General features: G+C 47.7%; 1 protein-coding gene across 1 annotated transcript in view; it reads left to right on the forward strand.

The window, feature by feature from the left end:
* Positions 1 to 243: 243 nt before the first annotated feature.
* Positions 244 to 14,433, forward strand: part of LOC139244011 (probable G-protein coupled receptor 139) — a gene marked incomplete at its 5' end in the record, with an annotated part of 49,837 nt that continues 35,647 nt past the window's right edge. Inside the window, one exon of the mRNA XM_070870946.1 lies at positions 244 to 1,107. Within this exon, the coding sequence (XP_070727047.1) occupies positions 244 to 1,107 (864 nt within the window). The remainder of the gene's footprint in view (positions 1,108 to 14,433) is intronic.

Raw genomic sequence — 14,433 nt, forward strand, 5'->3', positions numbered from 1 at the left:
TAATGTCTCATTGATCAAACATCTGTTCATTTCATGTTGTCTTTATCCCCATTTCATTTATTGATTCCTTATTATTTTTGCAATAAACCCTGCATTCATTTCCTCAGGTACGAGAATTAGATTATATCATTTCATGTCACTAATGATTTGCAGATTGCAGACCGAATCCCATCAATCTTCTGCTCTTGCTCCCAGCCTGATGTTTAATTTAACTGGTTATTTCCTTTCCTCACAGTGAACTTAGTGACGATAATGATCCTGTCCCGGGGAAAGTGTGGACTCTCCAAATGTGTCACTCGTTACCTGGTGGCCATGGCAACAGCGGATCTACTGGTCGTGATCCTGGATCTGATACTGAGGCACATTCCGATTCGTTATGAGGAACAGTTTATTTTCGTGTATTCCATCCCCCCGTGTAATATCCACGCCGTCCTGCTCTATGCAGCCACAGACTGTTCTGTCTGGTTCACCATCACTTTCACCTTCGATCGATTTGTGGCCATTTGTTGCCAGAAGCTGAAAACTAAATATAGCACCGAGAGAACGGCGGCTGTGGTTCTGGGAACAGTGACTGTGCTGAGCTGTTTAAAGAACATACCCTGGTATTTTATGTTCACAGGTTGGTATGTGCTTGGTAACAACCCCTGGTTTTGTGATCTGTATTACACTAATTATGCATCACTGGGCTGGGCAGTATTCGAACTACTTCATTATATTCTAACCCCGTGTGTCCCATTTATTCTGATCCTGCTGCTCAATGCTCTCACTGTCAGATACATTTTACTGGCCAGCAGAGCTCGCAGGAGACTCCGGGGTCACAGCAGTGGGGAGAGTCCCAGAGACCCCGAGATGGAGAGTCGCAGGAAATCCATGATTTTATTGTTTGTTATCTCGGGGAATTTCATCCTGCTGTGGGCAATGTATATGGTGGCTCTTGTGGCAAACCGGCTTGTTTGGATTTCACATCTTGTATTTATACCTGCGTTAGTAACTGAACTGGGATACATGCTGCAGCAGCTGAGTTGCTGTACAAACACTGGGATTTACGCCGTGACACAGACTAAGTTCCGGGAGCAGTGGAAGAATGTGCTGAAATATCCCTTTGTTGTAATTGTAAAATGCATTAAACGATAAGAAGCAGCAGAGACTTTACAGCCTCAGAACTCAATGCCACCAGATAATGGGGGGGAAATCCCGGTTGGGGGCTTCCTTCGGACAAATGCCTCCGACCGGAGGATATTTTACGTAAACCTTCGATTCCCATCCGAGACCTTCATTCCATGTGTAGCGTTAGGGAAATGGCCTTCCCCATACGTACAGTAAAGCTGGAGTCACATGGGCCTGAAGCACCAATCACGCTGCAGTATTCTCAGTGATAATAATGGCAACTCGCTTTTTCAGAGTTCCCATTATTATCAATGTGAATAAACACCTCAATATTGAAAAGCAACAGAATAAATTAAAAAACACCTCACACATTTAAAATTAATTGAAATTAAAGTCAATTAAATGTTTTGTTAAAAAAATGTTTTGGAATTTTTTTAACATGTTTCAATAAGGTTTAAAATAAATGATCCTTGGTGGAAAGGGTTTTTACTGTAAAAATATGTATTTAAGTTTATTTTTGATATGTTTTCGAACTCTTACACTGGTAAAAGTAATGTATCGACCTGCTTTTACCTGGTTTAAGAGTTTGAAGGACATTCTCTGGGCATGATTTGGGCAAATGACCCAATCTCACCCACACAAATGGTCTTCTCCCCGGGATTTGGAGAATCCATATGGAGAAATCTTTGACAGATCGGAAAAGCCGGTTTCCGGGGCATGTACACTTGGGCCTGACCTGGTGAGGCCGGAATTTAAGGCCCATTGTGTCCGAGCCACTCTCCCTCATGGTGAATATTATCACACTCACTCACACACTGTCTACACAGGGCTCCCTGGGCGGGGAGTGACAATCTGTCAGGATCCTCTGCAAGGTCAGCAGTGACCTGCAAAAGGATGGCACCCCCTAAAGTACCACCTAAAGTAGCTGGTCTCCTGCCTGCACTAAGGTGGCAACATCCGTTGCCTAGACAATGGAGTAGTGTTCCTCAGGACCACTCCCTGCCTCACATATGGATGTTCTCACTCGCGCTCGGCACAGCATATACAGCTCTGGTACCCAGCACAAAGCTGGCGGCAGGATCTATTCCCATTGGCTGGTTGATGTCACTGACCTTCCCCTTCCCAGAAGTGAGGCCAGGTGAGTTACAGCGAGAGTCGAGGTCAGCAGCAGATAGAGGTTTGTTCACCAAAGCAGTGAGTGAGTGGCTAGGGGGAGCCACTCGGCCCGGCCCTGCACCAATCCCCACAACCCAGCATGGTAAGGAGGAGGTCCAACACCAGGTACGATGGCAGCTCCTGTCGGCCAGGCTTTCCATCAGTGCCTGAATCTGACTGCAAGAGACCTACGTCTGTCTTCACTAATCGTTTTCTCTTCACATATCTGTGGAAGCTTTTGCAGTAAATAGGAGCACGATTAGTCCATTGAGCCCCTCGAGCCTGCTCTGCCATGCAAGATCATGGCAGATGGAGGCTTGTAATAAATGCACCGAAAGAATCCTGGGCGATTTTAACCTACATATTGATTGGACAAAGCAAATTGGCCAGCGTAGCCCCGAGGAAGAGTTCATAGAGTGTATCCTGGATGGTTTCCTTGAACAGCATGTTGCGGATCCAACCAGCGAGCAGGCTATCTTAGATCTGGTGCAGTGAAATGAATGACCATAACATGGTTCAATTTGAAATTCTGTTGGGCGGTGAGTAAGTTAGTTCTCAAACCAGTGTCCTAAGCTTAAATTATTGAGAAAACAAAGGTATGGGGGCAGAGTTGGCTAAAGTGGACTGGGAAAATAGATTAAAGTACGGGACGGTTGATGATCAGTGGCAGACATTTAAGGAGATATTTCTTAACTCGCAACTAAAATATATCCCAATGAGATGGAAAGACTGTAAGAGAACGGATAACCATCCGTGCCTAACTGAGGAAATAAGGGTCGGCATCACATTGAAAACAAGGGCCTGCAATGGGCCAAGATCAGTGGGAGACCAGAGGATTGGGAAACGTTTAAAAGCCAGCAAAGAACAAATACAAAATTGACAAAGAGAGGGAAGATAGAGTATGAAAGGAAACAAGCACGAAATATAAAAACACAGTAAGAGTTTCTACAGGTACATAACAAGGAAAACAGTGGCTAAAGTAAATGTTCCTCCCCTGGAGGATGAGACTGGGGAATGGTCGAGACATTGAACAAATATATTGTATCCGTCTTCACTGTAGAAGCCACTGAAACACCCCAATAGTGGATAAGCAAGGGGCTGTAGGGAGGTTGGAACTTCATACAATCACTATCGCTAATGAAGTAGTACTCAGTAAAATAATGGGACTAAAGGCGTACAAGTCCCCTGTGTCATGTATTTAACCATCTTGTAATGATTTGGTCATGTAACTGTAACTCATGCACACTGTACCTGTACCCTAGAAATGCACACCCTGACCACAGGGGGTCATCTTGCGGGAGACACTCCTCACCTGGGTTTCCAGGTATAAAAGGGCAGGTCCCACCCAGGGTCAGTACTCCTTAGTCCTGCCAATAAAGGTGAAGGTCACAGAGTGACCGTGTCTGATATATCCATGCCTCGTGTGAGTTTGTAGTAAGGTGCAGAGACACTACATTTGGCGACGAGAAACGGGAATCACCGAACCACGAGGATGGCCACCGGTGGCACAGAGGAACGTTACTGTGTGGGTGAGAACTGGGATGACTTTGTGGAAAGACTCCAGCAGAGCTTTGTCACAAAGGACTGGCTGGAAGAGACAGCGGCTGACAAGCGGAGGGTGCATCTACTGACCAGCTGTGGTCCACAGACGTATGCATCTACTGACCAGCTGTGGTCCACAGACGTATGCATCTACTGACCAGCTCTGGTCCACAGACGTATGCATCTACTGACCAGCTGTGGTCCACAGACGTATGCATCTACTGACCAGCTGTGGTCCACAGACATATGCATCTACTGACCAGCTGTGGTCCACAGACGTATGCATCTACTGACCAGCTGTGGTCCACAGACGTATGCACCTACTGACCAGCTGTGGACCACAGACGTATGCGCTGATGAAAGACCTGCTCGCACCCCAAAAGCCGGCGGACAAGTCTTTTGAAGAGCTCAGCCAACTGATCAGTGAGCATCTCAAGCCGGCAAGTAGTGTACACATGGCCTACACCGGTTCTACTCTCACCGGCACCGGGAGGGACAAAACATCTCGGACTTCGTGGCGGACCTGCAGTGCTTGGCCAGTTTCTGTAAGTTCTCTGATGCCTGCAGGGGGAGATATTAAGGGACTTTTGCCATCGAGGGCATTAATCATGCCAGCATTTCCAGGAAGCTCATAGAGACCAAGGACTTGACTTTAGAAGGGGCGGCGTTGAAAGCTCAGACCTTTATGGCAGGGGAAGAGGAGACCAAGCAAATTTACGCACGCAACCCTGGTCCCAACGTGGCGATGGACCAGGGAGTTAACATGGTGAAAACTGCTCGGGACCCCGCAGGCAGGCAAGGGCATTTCGAAACCACCCAGGCAGCAACAGGCTCTAGGGTGGGCCTGCAACAAGGACAATGGAGAGGGGATTGGCAATTCACGCCATCTCGAGGAACAATGCGTCCCGCGATAGGACCATTAACACCCACCATCAGAGTGCTTAGAAACAGCCAAATGGGCAATCAGAGGGGAATGCTGGGTAATAGTCCCTTTGTTAACCGCAATCTCAATCTCAGCTCATGCTGGAGATGTGGGGGGTAGACACAATGCAAGAAGCTGCAGATTCCAGCAATATACCTGTAGGATTTGTAATATCAGTGGACACTTGGCCAGGATGTGCAAAAAGGCAGTAGCGAGGCTAATCTGTGAGACAGAGGAACCAGACGAGGGATCTGCAATGCAGGATGATGCCTGGGGTAAAGCCATGGATGCTGAAGTTCAGCGGGTTCACGTGGCTGTCGTCCACAGCTCATACACTAAACGTCACCCATGATGATGCAAGTCTTACTGAATGGCATCCCGGTGCACATGAAGCTGGATACGGGAGTGAGCCAGTCACTCATGAGTGCCCAACAATTTAAGAGACTATGGCCACACAGAGCTAGCAGGCCCAAACTGGAACGCAATGAGACGCAGCTACGGACTTACACCAAAGAGATCATCCCAGTGCTGGGCAGTGCAAACTTGGTGGTAACATATAATGGATCACAGAACCGGCTGCCACTCTGGGTCGTTCCGGGAAATGGCCCCGTGCTTTTGGGGAGGAGTTGGTTAGCTGGGATGAAATGGAAATGGGGGGAAGTGCACGTCATTTCATCCGTGGAGCGAAATTCATGCTCACAGGTCCTGCAAAAATTCAGGTCACTGTTTCAACCCGGTGTCAGAACGTTCAAGGGCACTAAAGTAGTGATACACATCACTCCGGACGCCAGACCAGTGCACCACAAGGCCAGAGCGGTGCCGTATGTGATGCATAAAAATATTGAATGTGAATTGGACAGGCTCAGAGAGGGCATAATTTCGGCCGTTGAATTCAGCGACTGGGCCAGTCCCATCGTTCCTGTGTTTAAAGCAGACGGCTCGGTCAGGATTTGTGGCGACTACAAGGCCACCATCAACCGAGTGTCGCTGCAAGACCAATACCCGCTCCCGAGAGCGGAGGACCTTTTTGCCACACTGGCAGGTGGTAAGCTGTTCACGAAGCTGGACCTCACTCTGGCCGACATGACTCAGGAACAGACTGAAGAATCCAAGCTTCTGACCATCATCACGACACACAAGGGATTATTTATCTACAACAGGTGTCCGTTTGGCATTCGTTCGGCAGCAGCTATCTTTCAGAGAAACATGGAAAGTTTGCTCAAGTCCATCCCTGGAACGATTGTGTTCCAAGACGACATTCCCATAACGGGTCGAGACACCGAGGAACACCTCCACAACCTGGAGGAGATGCTACGCCGATTGGATCGGGTAGGCTTGCGGCTGAAAAAGGCCAAGTGTGTGTTTTTGACCCCAGAGGTCGAGTTTTTGGGCAGGAGGGTTGCTGTACACGGGATCAGGCCCACTGAATCAAAAACTGAGGTGATTCACCGGGCACTCAGGCCTGGAAACACGTCGGAGCTGTGATCATTCCTGGGACTTTTGAACTATTTCGGGAACTTTCTGCCGAACTGAAGCACATTGTTGGAGCCGTTACACATGTTCCTGCGTAAAGGTTGTGAATGGTTTTGTGGGGACTGTCAAGAACGGGCTTTCAATAAGGCGAGGAACTGCTGTGTTCCAACAAACGGTTGACTTTGTATGACGCCTGCAAAAAACTGGTTTTAACGTGCGATGCGTCATCCTACGGGGTTGGGTGTGTGTTGCAGGGTAACGATGACGGCCAACTCCAACCAGTGGCTTACACCTCCAGGTCGCTCTCCCAGGCAGAGCGTGGATAGGGCGCGGTCGAGAAGGAGGCACTCGCCTGTGTGTACGGTGTGAAAAAGATGCACCAGTACCTCTTCGGTAGACGGTTCGAGCTAGAGACGGACCACAAGCCGTTAACATCCCTGTTGTCCGACAGCAAGGCTGTCAATGCTAATGCATCAGCTCACATACAGCGCTGGGCCCTCACACTGGCTGCGTATGACTACACCATACGGCACCGGCCAGGCACCGAAAACTGCGCTGATGCACTCAGCAGGCTCCCACTGGCCACCACTGAGGGGGCGTCGGAGCAGAGCGCTGAGATGGTCATGGCCGTTGAGGCTTTTGACACTGCGGGCTCCCCCATCACAGCCCACCAGATCAAACTCTGGACCAACAGGGACCCCCTCCTATCCATGATAAAGAAATGTGTCCTGACTGGGGATTGTGCGCCCACACACAGGGCGTGCCCCGAGGAGGTCAGACCGTTTCAGAGACGGATGGATGAACTCTCCATCCAAGCCGACTGCCTGTTATGGGGCAGCCGGGTATTTATGCCCCAGAAAGGAAGGGAAGCGTTCATCAGGGAACTCCACAGCGAGCACCCAGGCATCGTGTTAATGAAGGCCATTGCCCGGTCACATGTATGGTGGCCGGAGATTGACTCAGACCTGGAACACTGGGTTCGCAGGTGCACGACGTGTGCCCAGCTGGGCAATGCCCCCAGGGAGGCCCCACTCAGCCCGTGGCCCTGGCCCACCAGCCCATTGTCTCGTATTCACGTAGACTACGCGGGCCCGTTCATGTGGAAAATGTTCCTGATCGTTGTCGATGCGTACTCGAAGTGGATCGAGTGCATCATATTAAACTCGTGCACGACATCCACCACCGTGGAGAGTCTGCGTATGGTTTTCGCGACCCAGGGCTTGCCGGATATCCTGGTCAGCGATAATGGCCCGTGTTTCACCAGCCATGAATTCCAGGAGTTTATGTCGGGCAATGGTATCAAGCACGTCTGGACAGCGCCTTTCAAGCCGGCCTCCAATGGTCAGGCGGAACGCGTGGTCCAAGTCATAAAGCAGGGCATGCTACGTATCCAGGGTCCCACCCTTCAGTACCACCTATCGTGCCTCCTGCTGGCCTACAGGTCCCTCCCGCACTCGCTCACGGGAGTCCCGCCAGCGGAACTCCTCATGAAACGCACGCTCAAGACGCAGCTGTCCCTCATTCACCCAGACCTGGCAAACATTGTTGAGGGCAAGCGCCAGTCCCAAACCGAGCTCCATGATCGAGGCTCAAGGGGGAGGTGGATAGAAATAGATGACCCAGTATTTGTTCTTAACCATGCTTTGGGACCCAAGTGGCTTGAGGGCAGCGTAATTGGCAAAGAAAGAAACAGGGTCATGGTGGTCAGACTAAACAATGGGCAGATATGCCGCAAACACTTGGACCAAGTAAAGACAAGGTTCAGTGCAGACACGGAGGAACCTGAAGAAGAGCATGATGGGATAGCACCCACACCACTGCCAGCGCACGAACAACAAAGACAGCCCTCAGCATGCACAGTCCCGGCGGCCAGCCCGGACAGGCCGGAATCACCTCAAGTGACAGAGACACGTGCTGAGGCTCAGCCACCAGAGTCACAACTGCAGCGCTCCACGAGAGAGCGCCGACCACCTGACAGACTTAACCTCGGAAACTAAAAGTCTCAAGGGGGGAGGTGATGTCATGTATTTCACCATCTTGCAATGACATAGTCATGTAACTGTAACTCATGCACCCTGTACCTGTACCCTAGAAATGCACACCCTGACCACAGGGGGGTGAACTTGCGGGAGACACTCCTCACCTGGGTTTCCAGGTATAAAAGGGGAGGTCCCACCCAGGGTCAGTACTCCTTGGTCCTGGGAATAAAGTGAAGGTCACAGAGTGACCGTGTCTGATATATCCATGCCTCGTGTGAGTTTGTAGTGAGGTGCAGGGATACTACACCCTGGACCTGACGCCTACATCTTCGGAGAAGTAGCGGCAGCAATAGTGGATGCTTTGGTTGTAATCGACCAAAATTCCCTGGATTCTGAGGCGGTCGCAGTGGATTACAAAACCGCAAATGTAACGCCCCTATTTAAAAAAGGATGCAGAACAAAAGCTTAATCATACTCCCTATATTCAAATCTAAATTGTTGATATATACCGCAAAAAGCAAGGGACCCAGTACTGAGCCCTGCAGAACCCCACTGGAAACATCCTTCCAGTCACAAAAACATCCATCAATCATTACCCTTTGCTTCCTACCTCCAAGCCAATTTTGGAGCCAACTTGCAATTATACATTCACCTGACTCCGACCGCAAGGGACCTACGTTTGTCTTCACTAATCTTTTTCTCTTCACATATCTATAGAAGCTTTTGCAGTCAGATTTTATGTTCCCGGCAAGCTTCTTCTCATACTCTATTTTCATCCCTCTTAATTAAACCCTTTGTCCTCCTCTGCTGAATCCTAAATTTCTCCCAGTCCTCAGGTTTGCTGCTTTTTCTGGCCAATTTCTATGCCTCTTCCTTAGATTTAACAATATCCTTAATTTCCCTTGTTAGTCACGGTTGAGCCACCTTCCCCGTTTTATTTTTACTCCAGACAGTGTTGTACAATTGCAGAAGTTCATCCATGTGACCTTTAAATGTTTGCTATTGTCTATCCACTGCCAACCCTTTAAGCATCATTTGCCAGTCTATTCTCGCCAATTCACTCCTCAAACCATCGAAGTTACCTTTCCTTAAGTTCAGCACCCTAGTTTCTGAATTAACTGTGTCACTCTCCATCCTAATAAAGAATTCGACCATATTATGGTCACTATTCCCCAAGGGGTCTCGCACAACAAGACTGCTAATTAGTCCTTTTCATTACACACCACCCAGTCTAGGATGGCCAGCTCCCTGGTTGGTTCCTCCACATATTGGTCTAGAAAACCATCCCTAATACACTCCAGGAAATCCTTCTCCACCGCATTGCTACCAGTTTGGTTAACCCAATCAATATGTAGATTAAAGTCGCCCATGATAACTGCTGTACCTTTATTGCACGCATCCCTAATTTCTTGTTTGATGCTGTCCCCAACCTTACTACTACTGTTTGGTGGTCTGTACACAACTCCCACTAGCATTTTCTGCCCCTTGGTATTCCGCAGCTCCACCCATACCGATTCCACATCATCCAAGCTAATGTCCTTCCTTACTATTGCATTAATTTCCTCTTTAACCAGCAACGCCACCCCACCTCCTTTTCCTTTCTGTCTATCCTTCCCAAAATGTTGAATACCCCTGGATGTTGAGTTCCCAGCCTTGGTCACCCTGGAGCCACGTCTCTGTGATGCTAATTACATCATACCCATTAACTGCTATCTGTGCAGTTAATTCGTCCAACTTATTCCAAATACTCCTCACTTTCAGGCACAGAACCTTCAGGATTGTCTTTGTAACACACTTTGCCCCTTTAGAGTTTTGCAGCAATGTGGCCCTTTTTGCTTTTTGCCTTGGGTTTCTCTATCCTCCACTTTTACTTTCCTTCTTTCTATCTTTTGCTTCTGCCCCCATTCTACTCTCCTCTGTCTCCCTGCACAGGTTCCCATCCCCCTGCCATATTAGTTTAACTCCTCCCCAACAGCACGAGCAAACACTCCCCCTAGGACATTGGATCCGGTCCTGCCCAGGTGCAGACTATCCGGTTTGTACTGGTCCCACCTCCCCCAGAACCGGTTCAAATGTCCCAGGAATTTGAATCCGTTCTACACCACTCCTCAAGCCACGTATTCATCTGAGCTATCCTGCGATTTCTACTCTGACTATCACGTGGCACTGGTAGCAATCCAAAGGAAAGAGGTAATCCGGATACTGCTATAGAGGAGGAGTGTAATATTCTGGAGGAAATAAATATACTGAGAGAGGAAGTATTAAAGGGGTTAGCAGGTTTGAAAGTAGATAATTCCCCAGGCCCGGATGAAATGCATCCCAGCAAATTAAAAGAGGAAATAGCCGAGGTCTTGACCATCATTTTCCAGTCCTCTTTGGATCTGGGCAAGGTGCCGGAGTGTTGGAGAACTGCTAATGTAGTACCCTTGTTTAATAAGGGACAAAAGTTATAGGCCGAGTAATTACAGGCCTGTCAGCCTAACGTCAGAGGTGGGAAAATGATTGAAAAAAATCCTAAAAGACAGGATAAATCTGCATTTGGATAGGCAAGGATTGATTCGGGACAGTCAGCACGGATTTGTTCAGGGAAGATCCTGTTTGACTAACCTGATTGACTTTTTTGAGGCAGTAACCAAGAGGGTCGATGAGGGCAATGTGTACGATGTAATATTTGGACTTTAGCAAGGCTTTAGATAAGATCCCACATGTTAGACTGGTCATGAAGGTTAAAGCCCATGGGATACAGGGCAAAGTGGCAAGTTGGATCCAAAATTGGCTTGGAGGTAGGAAGCAAAGGGTAATGGTTGATGGATGTTTTTGTGACTGTAAGGATGTTTCCAGTGGGGTTCCGCAAGGCTCAGTACTGGTTCCCTTGCTTTTTGTGGCATATATCAATGACTTAGATTTGAATATCGGGAGTAGGATTAAGAAGTTTGCAGACAATGCTAAAATTGGCTGTGTGGTTGATAATGAAGAGGAAAGTCATGGGCTGCAGGAGGATATCAATCTACTGGTCAGGTGGGCAGAGCAGTGGCAAATGGAATTTAATTCAGAGAAGTGTGAGAAAGGTGGAAACATCGAAATTAGTTGCAGGAGTAGGCCATTCGGCCCTTCGAGCCTACACCGCCATTCAATAAGATCATGGCTGATCATTCCCTCAGTACCCCATCCCTGCTTTCTCTCCATACCCCTTGCTCCCTTTGGCCGTAAGGGCCCCATCCAACTCCCTTTTGAATATATCGAACGAACTGACTTCAACAACTTTCTGCGGTAGAGAATTCCACAGGTTCACCACTCTCTGAGTGAAGAAGTTTCTCCTCATCTCGGTCCTAAATGGCTTACCCCTTATTCTTAGACTGTGACCCCTGGTTCTGTATCTCCCCAGCAATGGGAACATTCTTCCTGCATCTAACCTGTCTAATCTCGTCAGAATTGTATATGTTTCTATGAGATCCCCTCTCATTCTTCTAAACTCCAGTGGATACAAACCCAATTGATTCAGTCTCTCCACATATGTCAGTCCTGCCATCCCGGGAATCAGTCTGGTGAACCTTTGCTGCACTCCTTCAATAGCAAGAACATCCTTCCTCAGATTAGGAGACCAAAACTGAACACAATATTCCAGGTGTGGCCTCACCAAGGTTCTGTACAACTGCAGTCAGACCTCCCTGCTCCGATACACAAATCCTTGAACTATGAAGGCCAACATGCCATTTGCCTTCTTCATCGCCTGCTGTACCTGCATGCCAACCTTCAGTGACTGATGTACCATGACACCCAGGTCTCGTTGCACTTCCCCTTTTCCGAATCTGTCACAATTCAGATAATATTCTGTCTTCCAGTGTTTGCCCCCAAAGTGGATAACCTCACATTTATCCACATTATACTGCACCTGCCATGCATTTGCCCACTCACCTAACCTGTCCAAGTCAACCTGCAGCCTCTTAGCATCCTCCTCACAGCTCACACTGCCACCCAGCTTAGTGTTATCTGCAATCTTGGAGATATTACACTCAATTCCTCCATCTAAATCATTAATGTATATTGTAAAGAGCTGGGGTCCCAGCACTGAGCCCTGCGGCACCCCACTAGTGACTGCCTGCCATTCTGAAAAGGACCTGTTTATCCTAACTCTCTGCTTCCTGTCTGCCAACCAGTTCTCTATCCACGTCAGTACATTGTCCCCAATATCATGTGCTTTAATTTTGCACACTAATCTCTTGTGTGGGACTTGTCAAAAGCCTATTGAAAGACCAAATACACCACATCCACTGGTTCTCCCTTGTCCACTCGACTAGTTACATTCTCAAAAAATTCTAGAAGATTTGTTGAGCATGATTTCCCTTTCATAAATCCATGCTGACTTGGACCGATCCTATCAGTGCTTTCCAAATGGGCTGCTATTTGATTTTTAATAATTAATTCCAACATTTACCCCACCACCGATGTCAGGCTAACCGGTTTATAATTACCAGTTTTCGCTCTCCCTCCAGTCCATAGGAACTAATCCAGAGTTAATAGAATGTTGGGAAATGATCACCAATGCACCTACTAATTCTAGGGCCACATCCTTAAATACTCTGGGATGCAGCCTGTCAGGCCCTGGGGAATTATCGGCCTTCAATCCCATCAATTTCCCCAACACAATTTCCTGGCTATTAAGGATTTCCTTCAGTTCCTCCTTTTCACTAGACACTCGAACCCCTAGTATTTCCGGAAGGTTATATGTCTTCCTTAGTGAAGACAGATCCAAAGTATTTGTTCAATTGGTCTGCCATTTCTTTGTTCCCCATTATAAATTCACCTGATTCTGACTGCAAAGAACCTACGTTGGTTTTCACTAATCTTTATCTATTCACATATCGATAGAAGCTTTTGCAGTCAGTCTTTATGTTCCCTGCAAGCTTCCTCTCATACTCTATTTTCTCCTCCTAATTAGACAATTTGTCCTCCTCTGCTGAATTCTAAATTTCTCCCAGTCCTCAGGTTTGCTGCTTTTTCTGGCCAATTTATAAACCTCTTCCTTGGAGATTAACACTATCCCTAATTTCCCTTGTTAGCCACGGTTGAGCTACCTTCACTGTTTTATTTTTACTCCAGACAGGGATGTGCAATTGTTGAAGTTCTTCCATGTAATCTATAAATGTCTGGCATTGCCTATCCACTGTCAACCCTTTAAGTATAATTTGCCAGTCTATTCTAGCCAATTCTCGTTTCATACCATCGAAGTTACCTTTCCTTAAGTTCAGGACCCTAGTCTCTGAATTAACTGTGTCACTCTCCATCTTAATAAAGAATTCTACCATATTATGGTCACTCTTCCCCAAGGGGCCTCGCACAACAAGATTGCTAATTAATCCTCTCTCATTACACATCACCCAGTCTAGGATGGCCAGCTCTCTCGTTGGTTCCTCGACATATTGGTCTCGAAAACCATCCCTAATACACTCCAGGAAATCCTCCTCCACCGCATTGCTACCAGCTTAGTTAGCTCAATCTATATGTAGATTAAAGTCGCATGATAACTGCTGTACCTTTATTGCATGCATCCCTAATTTCCTGGTTGATGCCATCCCCAAACTCACTACTACTGTTTGGTGGTCTGTACATAACTGCCACGAGCATTTTCTGACCTTTGGTATTCCGCAGCTCCACCCATACAGATTCCACATCATCCAGGCTAATGTCCCTTCTTACTATTGTGTTAATTTCCTCTTTAACCAGCAATGCTACACCACCTCCTTTTCCTTTCTGTCTAACCTTCCTGAATGCTGAATACACCTGGATGTTGAGTTCCCAGCCTTGGTCACCCTGGAGCCATGTCTCCGTAATCCCAATTATATCATAATCGTTAATAGCTGCGTGCGCAGTTAATTCATCCACCTTATTACGACTACTCCTCGCATTGAGGCACAGAGCCTTCAGGCTTGTCTTTTTAACACCCTTTGTCCCTTTAGACTTTTTTTGCAATGTCACCGCTTTAGATTTTTGCCTTGGGTTTCTCTGCCCTCCACTTTTACTATTCTCCTTTCCATCTTTTGCTTCTGCCCCCATTTTATTTGCCTCTGTCTCCCTGCATTGGTTCCCATCCCCCTGCCATATTAGTTTAACTCCTCCCCAACAGCACCAGCCAACACTCCCCCTAGGATATTGGCTCCGGTCCTGCCCAGGTGCAGACCGTCCGGTTTGTACTGGTCCCACCTCCCCCAGAACCTGTTCCAATGCCCCAGGAATTTGAACCCCTCCCTGCTGCAC

Source organism: Pristiophorus japonicus, unplaced genomic scaffold, assembly GCF_044704955.1.
Source record: "Pristiophorus japonicus isolate sPriJap1 unplaced genomic scaffold, sPriJap1.hap1 HAP1_SCAFFOLD_199, whole genome shotgun sequence".
NCBI classification, from domain to species: Eukaryota; Metazoa; Chordata; class Chondrichthyes; family Pristiophoridae; genus Pristiophorus; species Pristiophorus japonicus.